General features: G+C 39.3%; 1 protein-coding gene across 2 annotated transcripts in view; it reads left to right on the top strand.

Annotated features, from left to right (window-relative positions):
- Nucleotides 1–207: 207 nt before the first annotated feature.
- Nucleotides 208–18,967, top strand: part of RSPO2 (R-spondin 2) — a 101,635-nt gene continuing 82,875 nt past the window's right edge. For both annotated transcript variants that reach the window (XM_071553046.1, XM_071553047.1), the window contains exon 1: nt 208–301. In XM_071553046.1, the coding sequence (XP_071409147.1) occupies nt 208–301 (94 nt within the window). The remainder of the gene's footprint in view (nt 302–18,967) is intronic.

Here is an 18,967-nt window from a genome sequence, read left to right on the forward strand (position 1 = left end):
TCTCTCCCTGCAGCACAGGGAAGATGCTGGAAGCGGCGGTGAGTTCACAGTGCCCGAGAAGGGCTGCAAGAGGCGCGTAAACTCCTGCGGTCCCGTGCGGCAGCCGCTGCCCTGCGACCCTCCGCCGGTCGCTCCTCGCCCTGCACGCCGCCGGCATCGACAGCCCTCGCCGCCGCCGGAGGAGGCTGCCCACTCCAGTGGCCCAGGATGCAGTTTCGTCTCTTCTCCTTTGCCTTGATCATCCTGAACTGCATGGATTACGGCCACTGCCAGCCCGGCCGCTGGAGACGCAGCAAGAGAGGTGAGTGGAGCCGCCGGCTCACCCGGGACATCTTCGGGGCAGCGGCGGGAGCGCTGCGGGGCAGGCGGGCATCGCAGTGGGGCTTGCGCGCCCGTCCCTCCCCGAAGGGAAAGGGCCACTCCCCGGCAGGTGAGACGTGCCCCGGGCCGGCACGTGGGGCAGCAGCGGGGGCGAGCTGGGGCCGCGGGGCAGTGCCGGCGTGGCGACCCCTCGGCGGGGCTGCCCGCCGCCCTCCTGCTGGGGAGGTCGGGCCGGGAGCAGGAGAAACGGCGTGAGCTCCGATGGGAAAGGACCGGCCCGAGCGTGGGGCTGCTGGGGACGGGAACGTCCGGCCCGAGCGTGGGGCTGCTGGGGACGGGAACGTCAAGGGGTGGGCGCACGCCCCCCGCGGCCCCCAGTCCCCGCGGCGTGTCCTCCCCGACGGGGCCGGGGTCTCGGTGGGAGCTCCTGCCGTGGGAGGGGCCGCAGCGAGCAGGGGACGTCGCTGATGCCGCCGTCGCTCCTCGTCCAACAGCTCACAGCGGCCAAGGGCTCGCTGTTAGCTCGCGCAGTTAAGACTCAGTGTTCATGGGACGGACTTGCAGGCTGCTTTCCGTGGACCATCCCTAGAGCGACTGCGTTTCCAAGGCAGAAAGGCGGCTTCTCCCCTCCCATCCTCCGCCACCGCCGTGCTGCTCCCGCGGGGCTCGGCTAGCGGGAAAACCGTGGTGGCGGAGCCGACCGAACCTTCCCTAACGCCCAGAGGATTTCTGTGCCGCCAGCGTTGCTGAAAACGTGCAGATGCCTCTGAGGAGAAGAGAAAGATGGTGCGTTGAGGCTTGATCAGTTTACCTAAAGGGCTGGTGTCGGGGTGCCGGAGCTCGGCAGCTGGAGCGGTGCAATGTGCCAGTACAGCTCCCGTGTGGACGGAGAAGTTACTGCAGCGCTTCCCGGCTGGCAGCCTGGCCGGGGGCTCGTCAGTTTCTTTCTTTACCTTTTTTGTTTTGTTTTGTTTTGGGTTTTTTTTGGGCCAGTTCAACTTGTTATAAAATGCTTTTGTTATCAACATATTTTGAATTATTTTGCTATCCCTTTTCCTGTTATCTTTTCGGCCAAGCGTTCCCTTCCCGTTTCTAAAGTTAGCAGAAAATCAGGTGGCTCAAGCCGCTGAAATCCGTATTTCTGAAAGAATTGCACTTTTAGTGGTATTATCTGGAAGGGAAGTGACTTAACATCTCCAGTGTTAAGCTGGAACAAATAGTAACAAAACCATGAGAAGAAAATAGTTTGCACTTTCATGCATATATCACCTTCAGAGTAGGTACAAATAAAATTGTAAAGCAATTTAGTTTTGACGGCTTTTCGACAGGTGGTTTCCAGAATTTAATTTTTGTGTGTGTGGCTAAAACGATAGTAGTCCTTTAAAGTGACCAGACTATCTGTGCTAACAAAGGGTATACTGTGTCTTTAATTAAATGTGGAACTACTTAGAGTGCTGGCTAGACAGCGGAGGGTGATAGTGGTATTTCTGCTTTACAACAGAGCTTAAGGACTGCATTGTGGGAGTACTGAAATGAATAGACATCTAACTCTAGTTGTGTGAATTGTCCTTTACGAAAACTTAAGCTGGTTTTAATTGATCTCATGTTCACTGGTTGATCTTAGACCAATTGTTGTGCTTGTTGAACAGTTGGCTTTTCCAAAGGAGATTGATTTAAATTAGTTTTTAGTTTAATTATTGGATAAATACCATCTGTATTGACAGTTGACTTACTGGCACTATTTTGTGCTGTCACCTAAGGGTTTTGTTTTGAGCTTTGGAGAATGCAGTCTTTTTCAGCTATAAGTCTAAAGAAGTAAGCATAGCTAATTCTAAGCACTGAAAGCAAAATCTAAGAATGTATTCAAATTATAATAGACATTGCCATGACACATGCAGTCTGAAGTAATGCTTTCGTACAGGACCCAAAATTCCAATAATTTCACAATTTTTCTATATCCCATCTGCTAATAATCAGGCAGTCACTGTGGGGTACTGGCAGTTAAAATTTCTCTGGCATTCTCTTTTGTCTGTTACATGATCTCAGATGCTTCATAATATCATTTTCTTAATGAAATACAATTTTTGGCATAGATCAAGTCTCCTGTGTGGTAGGAATCAATTGCATTCAGTCTGGAATTATGGGCAAATATCATGTGTAGCTGGTTTTTTTAAAGCAGCTAAATGTACAGTAAACTCTAAGTATATATGTCTGTATTGGCATTTGTGGGGATTTGTAGCTGGTGTAGAATAGTAAAGAAGAGTTAGTAAATTTGGAGAGATGTTCCCAGAATTCTTTATTCCTCTTCTGCTTGCAACTTTTCCCCAAAAGAAGGTTTGCAGCATAACAGTAGAAGCAGAATGAAAAATTTGGGTTTAGAATATGATTTCTACCTGGCATTGGATTGTATTTTGTTAGTCAATGTTATTTAATTTTTGTTTGTTTGTTTTTTTATAAATGCATAATAGTGAACAGGTTCTTCTAACTCTGCTGCTGCTCTTGGTTACTTTTGCAGCTCATTAGAATTTTGCTTTGCCTAGTTGCTCAGAGCAAAACCTTACTTTCCTTACAAAACCCAGCAAATTCTCCGTCTAGAAGTCTCTGCCCTGAGCTGGTGCTTACAATCTTTTTGCCTTTCTTGAAGAAGAGCTTTTTAAATCTATTTAAATGCTACCTAACTTAAAGGTCAGTGGTGTAATCTCACAGCTGGTTTAGCCTAATTTTTCCTTTCTTGTTGAATTGTACAACTTGATTTTTTTTGTTTATCTTGGATACCTTCTTGCTTGTTCATTACAATGGAAATTTATCTCTTCTTCAGGTTTCTCTTTAGCAGTCGGTATAAGATGGTTAACTCCATGTCTTAGCATTTCACTGAATATCACAGGGTTCATGAAAGGCTAGTATTTTTTCCCTTGTTTTTGAGGCATAATGAAAACAACTTTCCTAAAGAGAACCACGAATCAAAATGGGGGTACATAGAAATCAAGACTGCCAGGCTGGCTTCCTGTGAGGAGGGGTGGTGTTCTGCAAAAGCATTGACAGAAGAGAATATAGGGATCATTGGAAAAAGCCATCAAAAAACAGATGCTAACAAACTTCCTCAAGGGAAAAAAAAAGTCAGCGTAACAGCAGTGCCTGAATTGATGGGAAGACTCAAGAGTAATACAAAGAGGCTCTCTGGAGTTGGTGAGACCAAGGTTGGAATAATGAGATGTGTGAATGGAACACATTGACACCGGGGAAGTGGAAGTTGCCTGTATCCAAGAACTCAAAGAAAACCTGTGTTTCTCAAATACTTGTCATTTTATTTAGTCCATATACATGGAGTGTCATAAGGGCTAAAGTGAATACTCGTCTCCTGGATGCTCACACTCTGTATTAGAGATACATAAAGGAGTAATACCTGTGGCAATGGGTAAATACTAAGTGACAGTGGTGATGTCAAAATATCCACAGTGGAAACAGGAGTACCTGGGGAAGGAAATGTCTGAAGTGTTTCTCAGACCTCAATATATCTGTGTGTAGAGTGTTTATAGGAGAATATAGATATATGGAGGGGCTCAGTCACTGGGATCAAAATTTTGTCAAATCTTTGTCCTAATGTAAGATGGGAATCTAGATCACAAACCTATTAATAATACAGGAAGCTGTTACATGGATTTTCAACTAAAAGAAAAACCTGTTTCAGTATTGGGGGTTATCATTTAGCTTCCCTAACAAGATATTTACCTGAGACTGGTATAATCTTGGAGCCTGTCTCTGCTAGATTTTGTGTTCAGGCTTTGGCAAAACTAGATGATTTGAGCATAAGGGAAAAAGAATCTGTGTTGGATTTTTTTTTTTACTTGACTGAAGTAAAGACCACATCTACTTTTACAAGGACTGTACTAGCTCCTAAAAGGTAATTTATCTCAAAAACAAACAAATCCAACAATATCCAAGTATTTAATCAATTCTGTCCTCCTCTCTTTGAGCTTGAAACACATTTTACATTTGGAGGATGGTAAACTTCTCATCTGTGGGTTAAGGCTTAGAACCTTATGTGAAAGCTGTACTTTGAGATATGTTTTTTTCCACAGGTGTTACATTAAATACTTGTAACAGAACTTGTGAAAGAACTGAGATGTGTTAGCACTTTAAGGGTTAATTTTCCAGGTACTTGTGATCAGTAAGAAAAGCTTTAGAGGGTAGTTTATGTTCCTCAGACCCTTACTTAAGATATTTAATTGTTGAGTATTATACATACATCATTACTACAGCGGTAAGAATATCCTAACATTGTAACCACTGAAAAGTCAAAACTTTTAAACTTTTGGCTACTTATACCTTACGACTGAGCATCTATGAGGAAGTTTCTTAATCTGCCAGAACTCAAAACTTAGATGTGAGTGACTGAATATTGAACTAATGAATAATGTAGCATTACTGAGGGTAAGCAACGTTCAAGTGAATTGTGAAGATTTGCAGAAAAGATGCTCAAAACACCAAGAGCAGGATTCACCATTGAAACAGACACCTACGTTTGGGTGTTTGATTCAACTTCCCAAAGTAGGTTTGTAGTGCTGCTTATGATATTCAAGACACACTTCTGGGCTTGGTATGTACACGACCTTCCTGAGCAATCAGAGGCCAGGATATCCTGGAGCAAGTCATATGCATCTGACATGTTTATGTATCTCAAGGTCCGTTATTTTGGAAACTGGAAATGGGGAGCATGGGCTTGCACATTGTTATTGTGGGTGTGCTTTACCTTGCCTGTATCCATCCCTTTAGCTTCCATTATAGGTCACTTGGGGTTAGGATGGATGTGCCTGCTCAGACCTTGAAGTCTATACTTACATCCTTTTGTATTAAAACCTGCGGTAAAATCGACATTGGGATGAAGAACTCATATTTGTATGCTTGATAAACTTGGCTTAATTTTACATTTTACCTTTTTGGAGGAAGGAGAAGATGTACATTTTCCAAATGAAAACTGTCATTAAAGTAGCTCAAAACGCATGACAGATATCCTAAGTGAGTTTCTACACTAACATAAGGACAGTATGGTGATAACAGCAATAATGCAGTTTCTCAATTCAATGTGTCATTTACAATATACAGGCCAGAATAATTACTGTGGTAAAGTATGTTAGTGTGGTATTGTTTACATAAGCTGCCTTTAATGAAAAATAGGAAATTATTTAAAAGGTAGAAAGTGGAAGAGGTGTTTGCTATCAAAATTCAAGGCATAAAGAAATAGTGGTCTTTCTGTAGGCTGTTTGTTGGATTTTTTCTTTCTCTTTCTGCCAAGAGTCTGACTATCCTATGGAGGACTACATTTAATTTGTGATTATCTACCTACTTTTTAACACCAGAAACTTTAGCTAACCTTAGATTAGAGGGACTGTTTAGTCAAACCTGCAGACCATCACTGGCTGAAAACATTTCCCAGTGCACTGAATATCAAACTTGAAAGCTTATACCTGACCATAGCATCCTTTCCAAAAGTGTATCCTTGATTATAAAGTCAAGGATAGGATTCATGTGATTACATGAATGTCTACATTTTCTTTTATAATTCATGTAGTGCTAGTTGGTACAGTTCACTGAGCTGTTGGTACAATTTTACTCATCCTACAGTAGATGCTGGCCTTTGATCAGTTAAAACATATCCCAAATTCTATAAATACTAACAAAGATGACTTGATTTCCTCTGTCTATAGTTGAAGTGTAGTTCAGATGTACACATTTTCATTATTAGCTCCTGAATTAACCTGAAATCAGCCTGAAATGAGAAGGGATCCACCACATTCAACCTCCTCACCTGTATTAAAATTATGTGTTGATGCAGCTCTTAACATTAACAAATAAAGCCCCTGAAAGTTCTAATTTCTCCTGCATTAGAGATTTATTTAGTTGCAGATATTTTTAAATAAATTAAATTCCTCAGGCATGCCCTTTCTTTTCACTTCAAAGTTTTGTTTGGGCACAGTTGGAGAACCTTCTGTATTTGTCTAGGCTCCAAGTATTTGCTAATCCGTTTCTTAGTGAAAAGCATGACTTCATATGTGTTGGTTGTGGATAATGCAAAAATGTAACAGCTTGATCCTTTCATCATGGGCTGCCTTAGGCATTGAAATTAGGTGCTGCCGTGGTTTGTGTGCTCATTGTCTTTGTAGTACTTGTTTAGCAAATGCAATGCTTTGGTAAGTGTCAGTGTGGTGCTGCAAAGTAATTTTGTGCACGAAGAGTACATCTATCACTTTTTGGGACTGTACTCTTGGGTTTAAAACCTGTTTCCAAGTAATTTTTAGTGTAGAGCATGGAACATGTTTTGTATGTCTTTGTGATTCTTGTATTCTGACTAATACATCTTAGAAAGTGAAGTGTCAGTTGAATATTGCTTGTAAGAACCATAAAGCAGATGCAGAGCTATTTCTCCTGTCTACATGAAGGTTTTGTACAGCAAGCTCCATGGATAAAGGCCACTGACTGATCAGAGTTTAGTGTTACACTCGTTGAACCTTGTGTAGCTGTGGACAGTAAGGTCGCTCATAAGCCTGACTTGAATTCTAGCTGTGCCGCTTTATTCTCTCTACATCAGGCTGTTGAGCTCTCACAGGGTTTGAGAGCTTTGATGAAGTAAACCATCCTGTCCATTTTCACTAATATTTTTTGAAAACTGAGGAGCAATGAAGTTGAAAGGGATCAGGGTGGTTTTCTCTCCAGTTTATGTGCCCAAAAGGCAGATAATGGTGCAACATGGTATCAAACACAGGAGAGGCAAGAGGGAAGGAATGAGTTTGACAACACTCTAATTAATGCCACCTTTCCAATGCAGTTTCTACAGTGGAGATGGGGGGCAGGAAGAAGGAATTACAAGAAATTGGTATTTCATAATACTATTTCAATATTCTTAATTGACACGAAGTTATGTTCTGAACATAGAATGGAGATGACAACTGTAACTCATAAAATGATAGAATGTCATGATACTTTCTGCTGTAGATCTTTTCCTGAGACTACAAGGATTTGAGACCTTAATTGTATGTCTTTAAGATTGCTACATCTTAGCACCTTGATTTCAACCAGCTACAGATATCTCTGACCTTTGTCTGTCAAACTGTGGTTCATGGAGCAGCTGCTATCATCTTCTGGTACAGATCACGTTGCCTCATCCTTGTATTTGTACCCAAGTACTTTTGAATTAAACACTCCAGTGAATTTATATAGCTGCTTTCATCTTACTATATTTTGAAACAATTTCTTGTTGCTTAAATGCAAAGCTGTTGCTGCATGTGACGTTTCTTCTTGTTTATGTACTTGAATGGGCAAATTGTGAAATGTAAAAGGATACAGGAAAAGGAGGAAAACTGCAGTGTGGGGAAGAGAGTAATTTTTTTAAGTGAAAGCAAAGATGCAACTAATATTTTAGGTAGGTCAATTACATGATCCAGGGGAGTTTTTTAAGATTCCCATCTGTTAAGATCTGATGAGAAATGCAAAAAACCTTCATGCTCTTTTTTTTCAGTAATTAGTTATGTATTTCTTTTTGAAATGCCAATTTCTTTACAGCCAAGCACTTGATGTATCTGTAAGACTGTAGTTTTATGAGGGAATGCTGTCTGCTTTCACTCCTTTTGTGTTGTTTTTATGGGATGTTTGTGTCACTGTGTCTGGGGATATGTAAGTAATTACAGGTAACATACAGAATATTTAGAAGAGGCATGCAGTTTTGTAATTGTGTTTCAAAAAAGCTCCCACTTTCAATGGAATTATGTGATGGTATTTGAAGTGTATAATAGGAAATTTCATGTATGGTTAATGTAGAACCAAAATATTATGAAAGTTCCTCTACTAAGGTTTTCTGTTTTTAAAAACATTTCTTTCTCTCTAGGATTTAAATCTAAAAATAATCAAGAACATATGATTTAGGGATTGAATCTCAAATTTATCTTGCAGAAACTTTTGTCTATATTTTTTTGTGAGCATTGTCATGATTTTCTCCATCTTGATGAAAAACAGACCCTAACATAGATGTAGTGAGATAAAGGGACCTGAAAGATAGGTAATGTTTGTGATGTTGGCTTTTAGGTTGGTGTGGTTTTTTAATCACTGGGCAGTTTCATGAGCAATAATTCCCAAGCAGCAATGAAGACAATGTTTGTGCCTTTGTATATCTTGGAAGAAACTTGTACTGCTTTTACACTGCAAAGAGACAAGTGTTTTTGTGTTAGAGAATTGCAATGGTGTGATAAAATATAAACTTCCTGATCCAGTCACATTATTTTCTTTTTGAGCTGAAATGCTGTCTGAAATATGTCCCACACAAATATAAACTCTGCAGTAATGTATGGTCTTCTCAGCCGTATGGTTGCCACCTTGGGAATACCGAAAAATCCTGAACCAGCCACATCAGACAAATGGCTGTTGTGCATGCACAGATTAATCCACATATGTATAGCAGCGCTGACAACACCCATCAAGTCTGTACTAAAACTTTCTGGGAAAGATGGAAACTACCAAAACAGCAACTATGCTTAGTAAAGATAGATGTTACTGATTCTCTCTTACTTCTTTCTGGAATTACTCAAAAACTTTGGGAGATAAAATACGGTCTTACTATAAACTTACCAGCTTACCTGGTGATTCCACTGGCAAGCATGTGGCTGTGACTCTCTTGAATGGGAGTTAGTTTTGTCATCTTTTGTTTTATCTATATTGAGGTGGTACTAGAGGGTCCCAGCTGAGGTGAGGGCCTACAGGACTGGCCCTGCTTAGAGGACAACCGCTGAACTAAGATTGCCAAAGCAGAAATCAGAAATCTGTCCTGCACTTCCTTCCAATGGCAGAAATGTTCTTTGGCCTCTCATGACTAGTTTCGACCTGGTTTACATCTTCTTTTACACAGTGCATGCTAATAATGTGATGGTCATAGATTCAGTTTTGACTCAGCAAGAGTAACTGTAACTTGGCACAATCACTGCGGTGCACCCAAGGCACTCCGAGTTGTGTTCACAGCACAGAAACACAGCAGGTTTTAGTTTGCTTAAAGCTTTCACCAATTTTTGCAAAATAATTCCAAATAACCTCTGATCTGAGATACTTCACTCACCAAAGAGCATTTCAATTTCCTTGTTTGTTATCATCAAATTACATGTTTTACTTTCATCTACAGTATTCTCAGGAGGTGGTTTAATGTCTAAATTTGGTTTCCTATCCTCTCTAAAATGGTCAGTTTTCTCTCCCCTATTTTGTTGAGTGGTCACTTGTGAGCTAACTTTCTGAGGGGCATCTGAGGGAAGCCACCTTTTGGAGTAGGGTAGTTGTGTGCCTTTGCTGTTGTGATTGACATCCTGCTGATGACAGGCTAGTTCTTTAACTTAGGCTCCTTTCCTGGGCCATACAAAATATACCTGGCCTGCACACATCTCTCTTGGCCTTTAAGTTGTTCAACAAATGATTTTATGTGAATAGATTGCCTGTTTAGTTCTATCTGACATGGTTCAGAGTTGGAAATTTTGCATTCCTGGTAAGAGGGTACCTTCAGAATGTCAGAGGGTTTGCTTCCATTGTTAGTCTTTGCACAGGTAAAACTTCTGATTGATACATATGTACATCAATGGCAGTGGTAATAGGAAATAAATCTCTCTTTTACGTAAATGCTAAGCAGCTTTCCAGTGTGCATTGTTAATATTATAGCATGGATGTTAATAATGTAAGCATTTAGTTGAAATGGTGCTTCTAGACAGGCTCTCTGGCTTCACACTCTGTTATTTACAGCACTATTGCAATATACTGGAGTGCAGTATCTTTACTGATGCTGAGATGACAGTAGGTCATGGTTTCTCTTTTTAACCATAATAAGACATCAGAATTACAAGTGCTTATCATAACTCTTTTATTCAGTCTCAGGATTTGCTGAATTTCATCTGCTGCCCTGGGCCTTCAAAATTTTTTTGGGAATTGAATTTTAGGAAATGCTTTTAGCTGTAGTTGGGAAATAAATTGAGAAGAATAGCCTACATTTATGGGGCTGTTTTCTTTTGTTTTGTTCTTGGATTTGGTTTTTTTATTTAAACTAACTTTTTTTGCTATAAAGCTTACTTTGATTCAAATTTACTCTGTTTTGTTTGTGATTCTTTTAATATAGATTTATGTAGAAACAGATAATTATGAACTGCTTCAATGAAAAATGTGTGGTGTGAAAGTGAGAAGTAAATCCATAAAATCATATATTTAGGTTATTGCAACCTGTAGGCCACCTGGTGCTACACACCAGGGTATCTCTATTGAGTATCTCTAGTGCTGTACACATGTGCAGTAGTCAAAGTATATACACATTTTGAAGGGTTCAGGTAAGCAAAACTGACACAGGAAGGCAAGGAAGAAGAGGCATAGAGTAACCTTATTATTAATGTTTTGGGACAAAGTTGGGTATTGGATCTCTAGTTCTGATTCTCAGGTTTGTCTGTGTTCACTGGAATATGTAGCACCTCTCTGTTAAGGACAGGTAACTGTACACAAAAAAAAGTATTCCCTCCATTTCAGATTGGAGTTCAGCCTCATCTATATCTGAGCAAAAAAGCCAACAATTTGTCAGTTACCTGCCTGCATTTGTGTTGCATGTGCTCCATCTGTCTCTTGCATGGTTTCAGCAACCCAATACAGAGACTTCTGTATTGTGTCAAAGGGAGTTTAGTTCTGCTCAGTTTTGAGTACAAGAAGAGGAGGGTATTGTCTGTTCTTCTGCTAAAATTGTCTTGTTATTTGCATCTTGTGCCAGCAAGTATTCTGGAAAATACCTCCCATAGAGGGGGACCTCAACAACCTGGAAATCAAAAGAAATATCACAAAGTTAAACAAGAAGTGCAAAGTCTTGCACGTGAGAAAGAAGAACCCCACACACCGCTATACTCTGGGAGACATTCAACAGGAAAGCAACTTGGCAAAAAAAGGCCCTGGGGAACATGGTGGATGCTGTGTTGAATGTGAGCCAGCAATATGCCCTTGCTGCAAGGAAGGCTTATGGTGTTCTGGGTTGCATTAGAAGGATTGATGCCAGCAGATGATTATTCCCCTTTCATCAGTGCTGCTGAGGCACACCTGAAATTCTTTGTCTATCTCTAGTCTTCTCAGTACTGGAGAGAGTTCAACAAAGGACCATAAAAATGATTGAAGTACTGGAGCATCTCTCCTGTGACGAAAAGTTGAGAGAGCTGGGACTGTTCACCTTGGAGAAGGATCAATGGGATCTCAACAATGTGGCTGAAGGAAGGGTTCAAATATGTCAGGAGCAGCCTCTTTTTAGCAGTCTTCAGTGACAGAATAAGAATCAATGGGCACAAACTGAAACACAGGAGGTACCCTCTGAATATCAGGAAATGTTTTTTAGAGTGAGGGTGACTGAGTACTGGCACGTGTCCAGAGATGTTGATGAGTCTCTGTCCTTGGAGATACTAAAAAGCCATCCTGACATGGTCTTGGGCAACTGCATCTAAGTGCCCCTACTTGAACAGGGTTACTGGACTAAATGGCCCATTCCACTTCCAGAAGTCCCTTCCAATCTCAGCCATTCTGTGAAAAGTGGTCTGGAAATGTATTGGGGTACCTAGCTTTGCCTACTTTTTTTTCTGGTAATGGTCAGCTGTGGAGAGGAAACTGAGTCCATTCATTCCTTAAGGAATCCTTAGGATACGTGACTGAATCATGTTTAGTTGCAAAGACCTTAACTTTGTTTGAGTACTAAAATCAACCCAGAGGAGCTTCCTGGTATTTAGCAGTGAGACAGAACTTCCCAGCTCTGTCACTTTCCCTTAACAAGAGTCCATTTCTAGCAGAAGTCATGAAATAGCACCTGCTTCACCTCTTCCCTTTCTCTTATATTCTTGCTTCCATGCAGGAGAAGCTCATGATGCATAGCAGAAATTAAAGTTGAGAGATGAAATCACAGGAACAGTGAACAGTCAAGTTTGGGTGATCTGAGCCATTTATAATAGGGTTCTATGTCATGCTAATTTTGCATCATATGAGTTCCTTGCTCCCCTATTTTTCTTCTCTCAAGTATGTGCAAATAGCAGAGAGTGCACTGTGAATGTAATGATAAAGATACTAGACCTAACTCTGATCTCACTCATTTTGTTCTGAGTCTGGGAGTGGTGTCAATGTCTCAGCCACAGTGGATACTGCTGAAGTGGTTCTTGCTCTGGGCTATTGTTTTCTCATACAATATTTCTGTCAGATGCTTCAGAAAGACTGACAGTCAGGCACTTCTCTCTTTTAAGTTGTTTGCTTTGCTAATGCTGTATTTGAGAACTTTCTCATTGCTTTAATTCTTTCATTAGACTCCTGGAAGAAGTCTTGCTGCTTCCAACTTTTATTTCGGTTATTGTAACATTAGCAGTAGGATCAATATGTAGGGTTTTTTTCAGCATTTGGAAAAAGGCTGAAAGGTGACTCTATTAAATCTGAATTTAAAGACAGAATTGGTTTCATATAGTTCTCTCTTAATAGCTTTCCAAGCAGCCGCTAAGTGAAACTACTATATATTGAGCCTGATGTAACATGAGGCTCATTGAGTAAAATAACATTAGTCTGTGCTACTTAAATACACTCTGGAAGGCTTAAGGAGGAGAGAAAGGAAAATATTTGAAGAGATCAGCTGGATGTGGTTGAATACATGTAATGTCACCTGAGAAGGATTAGAATTTGCCAAAGCTTGACCTGAATGAAGACCTCCCTTTAGGGCTTGTGTTCTTACCAGATCAGCTGCAGGAATTTTTCTATGCACAGTTTTCTACCAGCAGTCATATAGGGAAAGAGTCCAGTGATTTAACTGGCTGCTGTATCTCGGCTATAATAAAGTTAAAAATAAAAAAAAAATAAAAATACCAGTTTCTGGTCCTTATTAGCTACACCTGGCTTTTCCTAATTATTAAAGTCAATATTTTTGTCATCTATCTTCTGTTGCTTTTTCTTTTTCTGGGAGCTCAGTGTACATACTCTAGCCAACAAACAGCTACACATGTAGTTCACATCTGTAGATGTGGCCAGCTTCAAAAAAACACACGTGCTGACACTTCAAATTCCAGGAGAAATTCCAGGAGAAGACCCAGTGGAGTGGTTAGTAGCAATGTAGCAATGGTACTTCATCCACCATGGTATTTGTTTTCTGATTATATGGGATTAGCAAACCCAGTGGCCTTATTCTTAATAACATGACTACTGTGGTTGTGTCTTGAAAACCACGTGTTGTCCTGTTTTGTGAATGTGTTGGAGTGCTCAGGATGCTTTCCCATGCATGTCTCTGAAGTGATGGATATCTCTTATAGGTGTAGAAATAGAGTCCTGGGGTTACAAAATAAAGAAAAAGAGAATGACAAGTGGGGATGCTTAATATCTTTGAAAAAAACAAGTCTCTAGTGATTTTCTTTTTTCACTCAAGCCTGCTATGGAATTGGGATAGGGGTTGAAGAGAATGAAATGATTGATGTGCCAACACCTCTTGACTAGACAGATGTTCACCACAGCAGGCTTTTGCCATTTCTGCTAAATCTGAGGTTTGACCTTGAATTGTAATACTTTTGTATTGCAATAATAAGATATAAATGTTCTTATTAAGATTTTTTTTTTCCAGAGGAACTACTTAATCTCATGCTTCTATGTTTAGACTTGAGCATCGCAGACTGGCAATACTCATACTGTGAAGATGAATTTGCCTTTACAAAGAAGGGGTTTCTGATACCTTTCTCTAAAGCCATTATGGGCTGCTGTTGGAGTGAGCAGTGCTTTTGCTCAGTATATCAATTTTCATGTAAAATTTTCATTGCAAAGTTTTTTTTTTCTACAGAAAATGGTAATTGATTTTGGATTTTTGTGAGGTTCAGCATAGCACGTGCCATTCTGGGCTTGATCTTTCTTAAAAATACCTCAAGTCACAATTAAGTCTGGCAGACATATAATGAGTAAAAGCATACAATGAAATGTAACTCTGTGGAGGAATAGCATGTTTCTCAAGAGATTTATATTGAAATGATTTAATGTCAGAACTATTTAGATTTATCCTTCTCTTGCATTTAAATTTCATATCTGTTGTGAAATTGTAACTAAGCTGTAACCATTTTGTTTAGCCACAATCATAGTTGACTTGTGTTTCATCACTGCTTGTTATCAGGTTTGTTTCTTGATTTTACCATTCATTCTTAGTTTGTTACAGAAATGCTATCTCCTCTCTCTTTGTGGTAACCATGTAGAGATCCCCATGATATTCTGCAGAATAATTTCTCTTCTGTTTGTGCATGTTTAGCTAAGAAGAAATCTGATTAGTTGAATGCTCTTGATGGTATTCAAGTACATCCTAGAGCTTTGCATTTGCTGTTTGATGTTCCATTTTACAGCTTTACTTAAATGCTCTGCAGGGATTGTGGTTTAGTTGTGAGAGCATGAAATTTGAATCCAAGGTGCCTGGTTCTCTTACCAATAGAGCTGGTCAGTATGTTTAAAACCAGATTCTTTTACCCACCACCCCATAATGGATTTCTGTACATGTATCTACAAAGAGGTTTTTTGCCTTTTTTTTTTTTTAAATAAATGTTGAGCAGCTTAAGCAGGTGTTGCAAGTCACTCTTTGCCTCACTTCCTCTGGTGTAGAGAGTAGTGTTTTATCACCGTCCAGTTAAATTATATCAGAGATTTGCATGGCTAAGATCTCCTAACTTGCTAATCTCTAGTCATGTATATTATGTTAGGAAGGATAACAAGAAAATAAATAAGTTTCCTGCCTCCAAATTTATTGATTGAATGCATACTGGCATGTAGAACTTTGCATTTGTGGGAATGATCTCAGAACTCTAGAAAGTGCTTTCTCTGTCTGATTGAAGCCTTCTGTGTTCTCATGTCTATATGAGATGGCAAAACCTATATGACTCTGCATCACTGCTCTTCAGGGTGCAGAAATTACTGCCTTGTTTTCATGACTAGATAGGTGTCTGAAAGTATTTAAATGGGGTTTTATCCTGACATTTTATCAAGTTTTAGATGCAAAGGGTGGAGCTCTTCCTATGCAGGGAGGCATTTGACGTAGGCTGACTTAATTGTTGTAAGAACAATTTATATATTCATAAAACCCCAAATTGTTTTGTTTCATTCCAAAATGAGGTAATTATGTTATCAGATTTTGAAAATTACAAGGCTTGTGACACCTCAGAACTGGGATGTGAAACTAAAATGTTTCAAAGAGGCCTGCAGTTGGTTATTAAGCTGAACACATTGTTAAATTTCAAAAATTTAAAGCATTCTCAAAATTAAAAATGTATACTTCTTAAAATTAAGAATATAAAAAAGTATATAGCATGTTTGTCTTTGCCTCTTCAGCACTTCCACTGTCTTTCCTTTTAATTCTACAGTCTCATTCATACTGCAAACATAATCTATGTAATATGAGCCAAGTGGCTTTTAGATTTTTAGAAACATATGACCTGTTTTTAAGACTGTACTTGCATTTCCACAGTATTAACAAAAAACTCCCTCGATATGCCTTTGCCAAATACTAACTTTAATTTCTGTTTGAAATGTACTGAATGCTGAGCAGCCAAAATGCACTGTAAATTCAATACATTTTTAATTTTTGCCTTCTTTATAAGGGAATTCTGATTTGAATTTCAAAAAGCTCTATAGTCATCATTCTTTCACGATGAGACCCAGCCTGCTGCAATTTAAGTGTGTCTGAAATACAGAAGGTACTACATTTAATTTAATTTTTAATGGTATTCCTGCAAGATGTGGAGATAAAGCTATATGTATCTGAAAATCAGATATACTCCATCTGTTCTAGTTCAAGATTTCTATGTCTGGTCCACTGTGTTTGTTTGAAGTCTCAAACTCTGATGCCTGGGGTTCACAACTGGAAGGATGACAGAAGATTTGGTGGATATTTTGAATGTGGCGAGTACATGCAGGATGTAAAGTATGATTGATGCTGGATTAAAAGAAGGTGATGTCCTGCAGCTAAGTGTAAGTTTGTGTAGGGTGGAAAGAGTCAGTTTGGGTTTCTTTTTTCGTATATCTTTCTGTAACTCAGATACATTAATATTTTCAGAGTTCTAATTTTTCAATCCAGTGTTTTTCCACTATGTTTAAAGGCAACTATTCTGCTCATTTGTCTTCTCCATTTCTAGTTAAATTGTTTTGCTCCTCCTTCTCTGTCATATGCAGCTGTGGCAGCATGTTTAGCATTTATTCTTTCTTCTCTGTTTTTTCAAGTGTCTATAGGCTCTTTTGTCTTGCCTGAAAATCCAGGATTTTCTTTAAGCTTTTGCTGAAACTTCCCTATTTAATTGAAGTACTATCTTCTTCTCCCCCAACCTCCAAAAAACCCTGTTCTTATTGAAAATGGTTTCATTGGTTCAGTTTCATTTTGGAAGATAACTTTATAGGAAGTTTAGAAGAATTTTAAAATTTAGTATTTTGAATTTTTTTAAGAGTTCTGTGAATTATGGTTTTTTTCAATGGTTATGTTCAGTCCACATCCTGTATCCACCTTTCTTTTTCTTGAAAATGGGACTGCACATTTGCTCCTGGCATAGGCTTGTCGCAGTGTTACAGTGGTGAATATTCTGCACAACTTAGAAATTCAATTATGTTATCTAGTGTTCTGCTTTTGTTTGCACTCTGTTACAGATTTTTTTGTTTGTTTGTTTGGATGTTTATAACTTGGAAGATCCATTCCTTAGATTTACGTATGTTCTTATTTCTGTCCTTTGGAATCTTTCTTCCTAAACAGCAACATGATGGACTTTAGAGCAGAGTATTTCTGTTTTTTTTAAATATGCTCTGTAAGTTCCTTGCATCAAAGACATAAGGAGAATTCTGATCCTATGAAATGAATGGCTCATCTTCTTCTGACTTGAGTGGAATGAGAGTATTACCATTGGTTTACAAGAGGCATGTGAAATGCTGTGACAATTGGATATATGTGTGAAGACTCAGCCAGTGCTCTGCCAGTACTCAGCCAGGGTTCTGGTAGGACCATTTTCTTATTTGCTCAAGACTTTTCACACCATATATACATTATTAATGGCGCCTTAGGTACATTAGATATAGCTGAAGTGAGCTGGAAAACAGGCTGTTTCCAGTACAGAGCCAAGCTTGTTACTAACGCTCAATAAAAATGAGAGAGTGGCATTTCCTTCAAGTTTCTGAATTTTATTTACTCAGCTTAGTCTTAGCATGTAAAATCTTATGGGCATGAATGAGATTAAGTAACACATGCTCTAGTTAGCATTGTTTCAGATTTGGCAATAAACAAACTGCTCTTTCCAGCCTCTCAGTAGATAAATGCTTCATATTTTATTAGAGCAATTTGGCTCCTGACATGAACTGTAAGCCCATTAATCCTTCAATATAGTGATTAAAATTGGAAAAATACAGGATGTAAATATGTTCTTCATTATGCACTTTAATGCCAACCAGATACACAGTGTGCAGTCTAGAACATGATAGTTGGAGTGTACTAAGCAACTAGTAAATTGTTGACAAGGCTCATCTGCTGTTGGTTTATGTTGGGGTTAAGAGCAAAACACCTTAAGAAATTTCAACTGTTTGACATTGTGTTGATGCCTGTCACATCTTGCTGGATGGACATAGATTAAGTAGATAGGGCCAGTACCTTTATTACCTTCAGCTCAATATTTTTCTTTGAATCAAGAAACAAGACAATGTAGAGAACATGTGAAGAGTTCTTCACTAAGTCTGGCAGAGGAAGACTCCTGAAGTATCAGAGTGGCTACATTTTTACATTGGCAGTAATAATAAAAAGTAATTCTGTTGATGCAGCAGTAAATCCAATATCTTCTATTTGACCATGTTCTTTTAATTTAGGACTAGTTTTCCTTTTCAAATTTAATCTGAGAGTTGCATGGATCACTTAAAAACGTGAGAAAGAATAAATTCCTATTGATACCATAGCATCTGCTGCAAGAATCTTGGAAGTAATAATAATGGTCTCTGTTGCCAATAAATGAGGTGTTCAGTGGGGAAAGTGGTCCTCTAAACACTGGTCTCCAAACTGGAATGTGTGCTCTAGGGAATAACCTGTGTATCTCATCTGCATATGTAAAAGAATCTTGAAGACCTTTTGAATACAGTTTTAATTTTCCCGTGTAATATTTTCTTCTTGGATTGTCAAAATGCTAGACTTCTCAAAATATGGGAAGAGAAGAATATTGATGAAAGGTCCTCATAATATCAAAATCATAAAATCATTCACCTTGGAAAAGACCTCTAAGATCAATGAGTCGAATTGTTAACCCAGCACTGCCATGTCCACTGCTAAACCATGTCCCTAAGCGCCACATCTTCAGTCTTTTAAATACCTGCAGGAATGGTGACTCAAACACTTCCCTGGGCAGCCAGTACCAATGCTCCCTTATTCTGGCTACAAGAAATAGGTAAGTTATCAGCAACATTAGCAATTCTTCTGTTTCTGTTGCTGCATTCAGCAACACATTGGTGCCCTTGCTTGGATTTCCCTGGGCAACCATTGTCCAGCAGCTCCGCAGCCTCCTGACTGCATCTCCTGTGGCATGGCCTCACCACCGAGGGTTCAGAACCATGGCCAATATGGACCAACGCTTAACAACCTTTTCACTTGGTGCCAAGGACAGCT

Source organism: Pithys albifrons, chromosome 4 (assembly GCF_047495875.1).
Source record: "Pithys albifrons albifrons isolate INPA30051 chromosome 4, PitAlb_v1, whole genome shotgun sequence".
Lineage (NCBI taxonomy): Eukaryota > Metazoa > Chordata > Aves > Passeriformes > Thamnophilidae > Pithys > Pithys albifrons.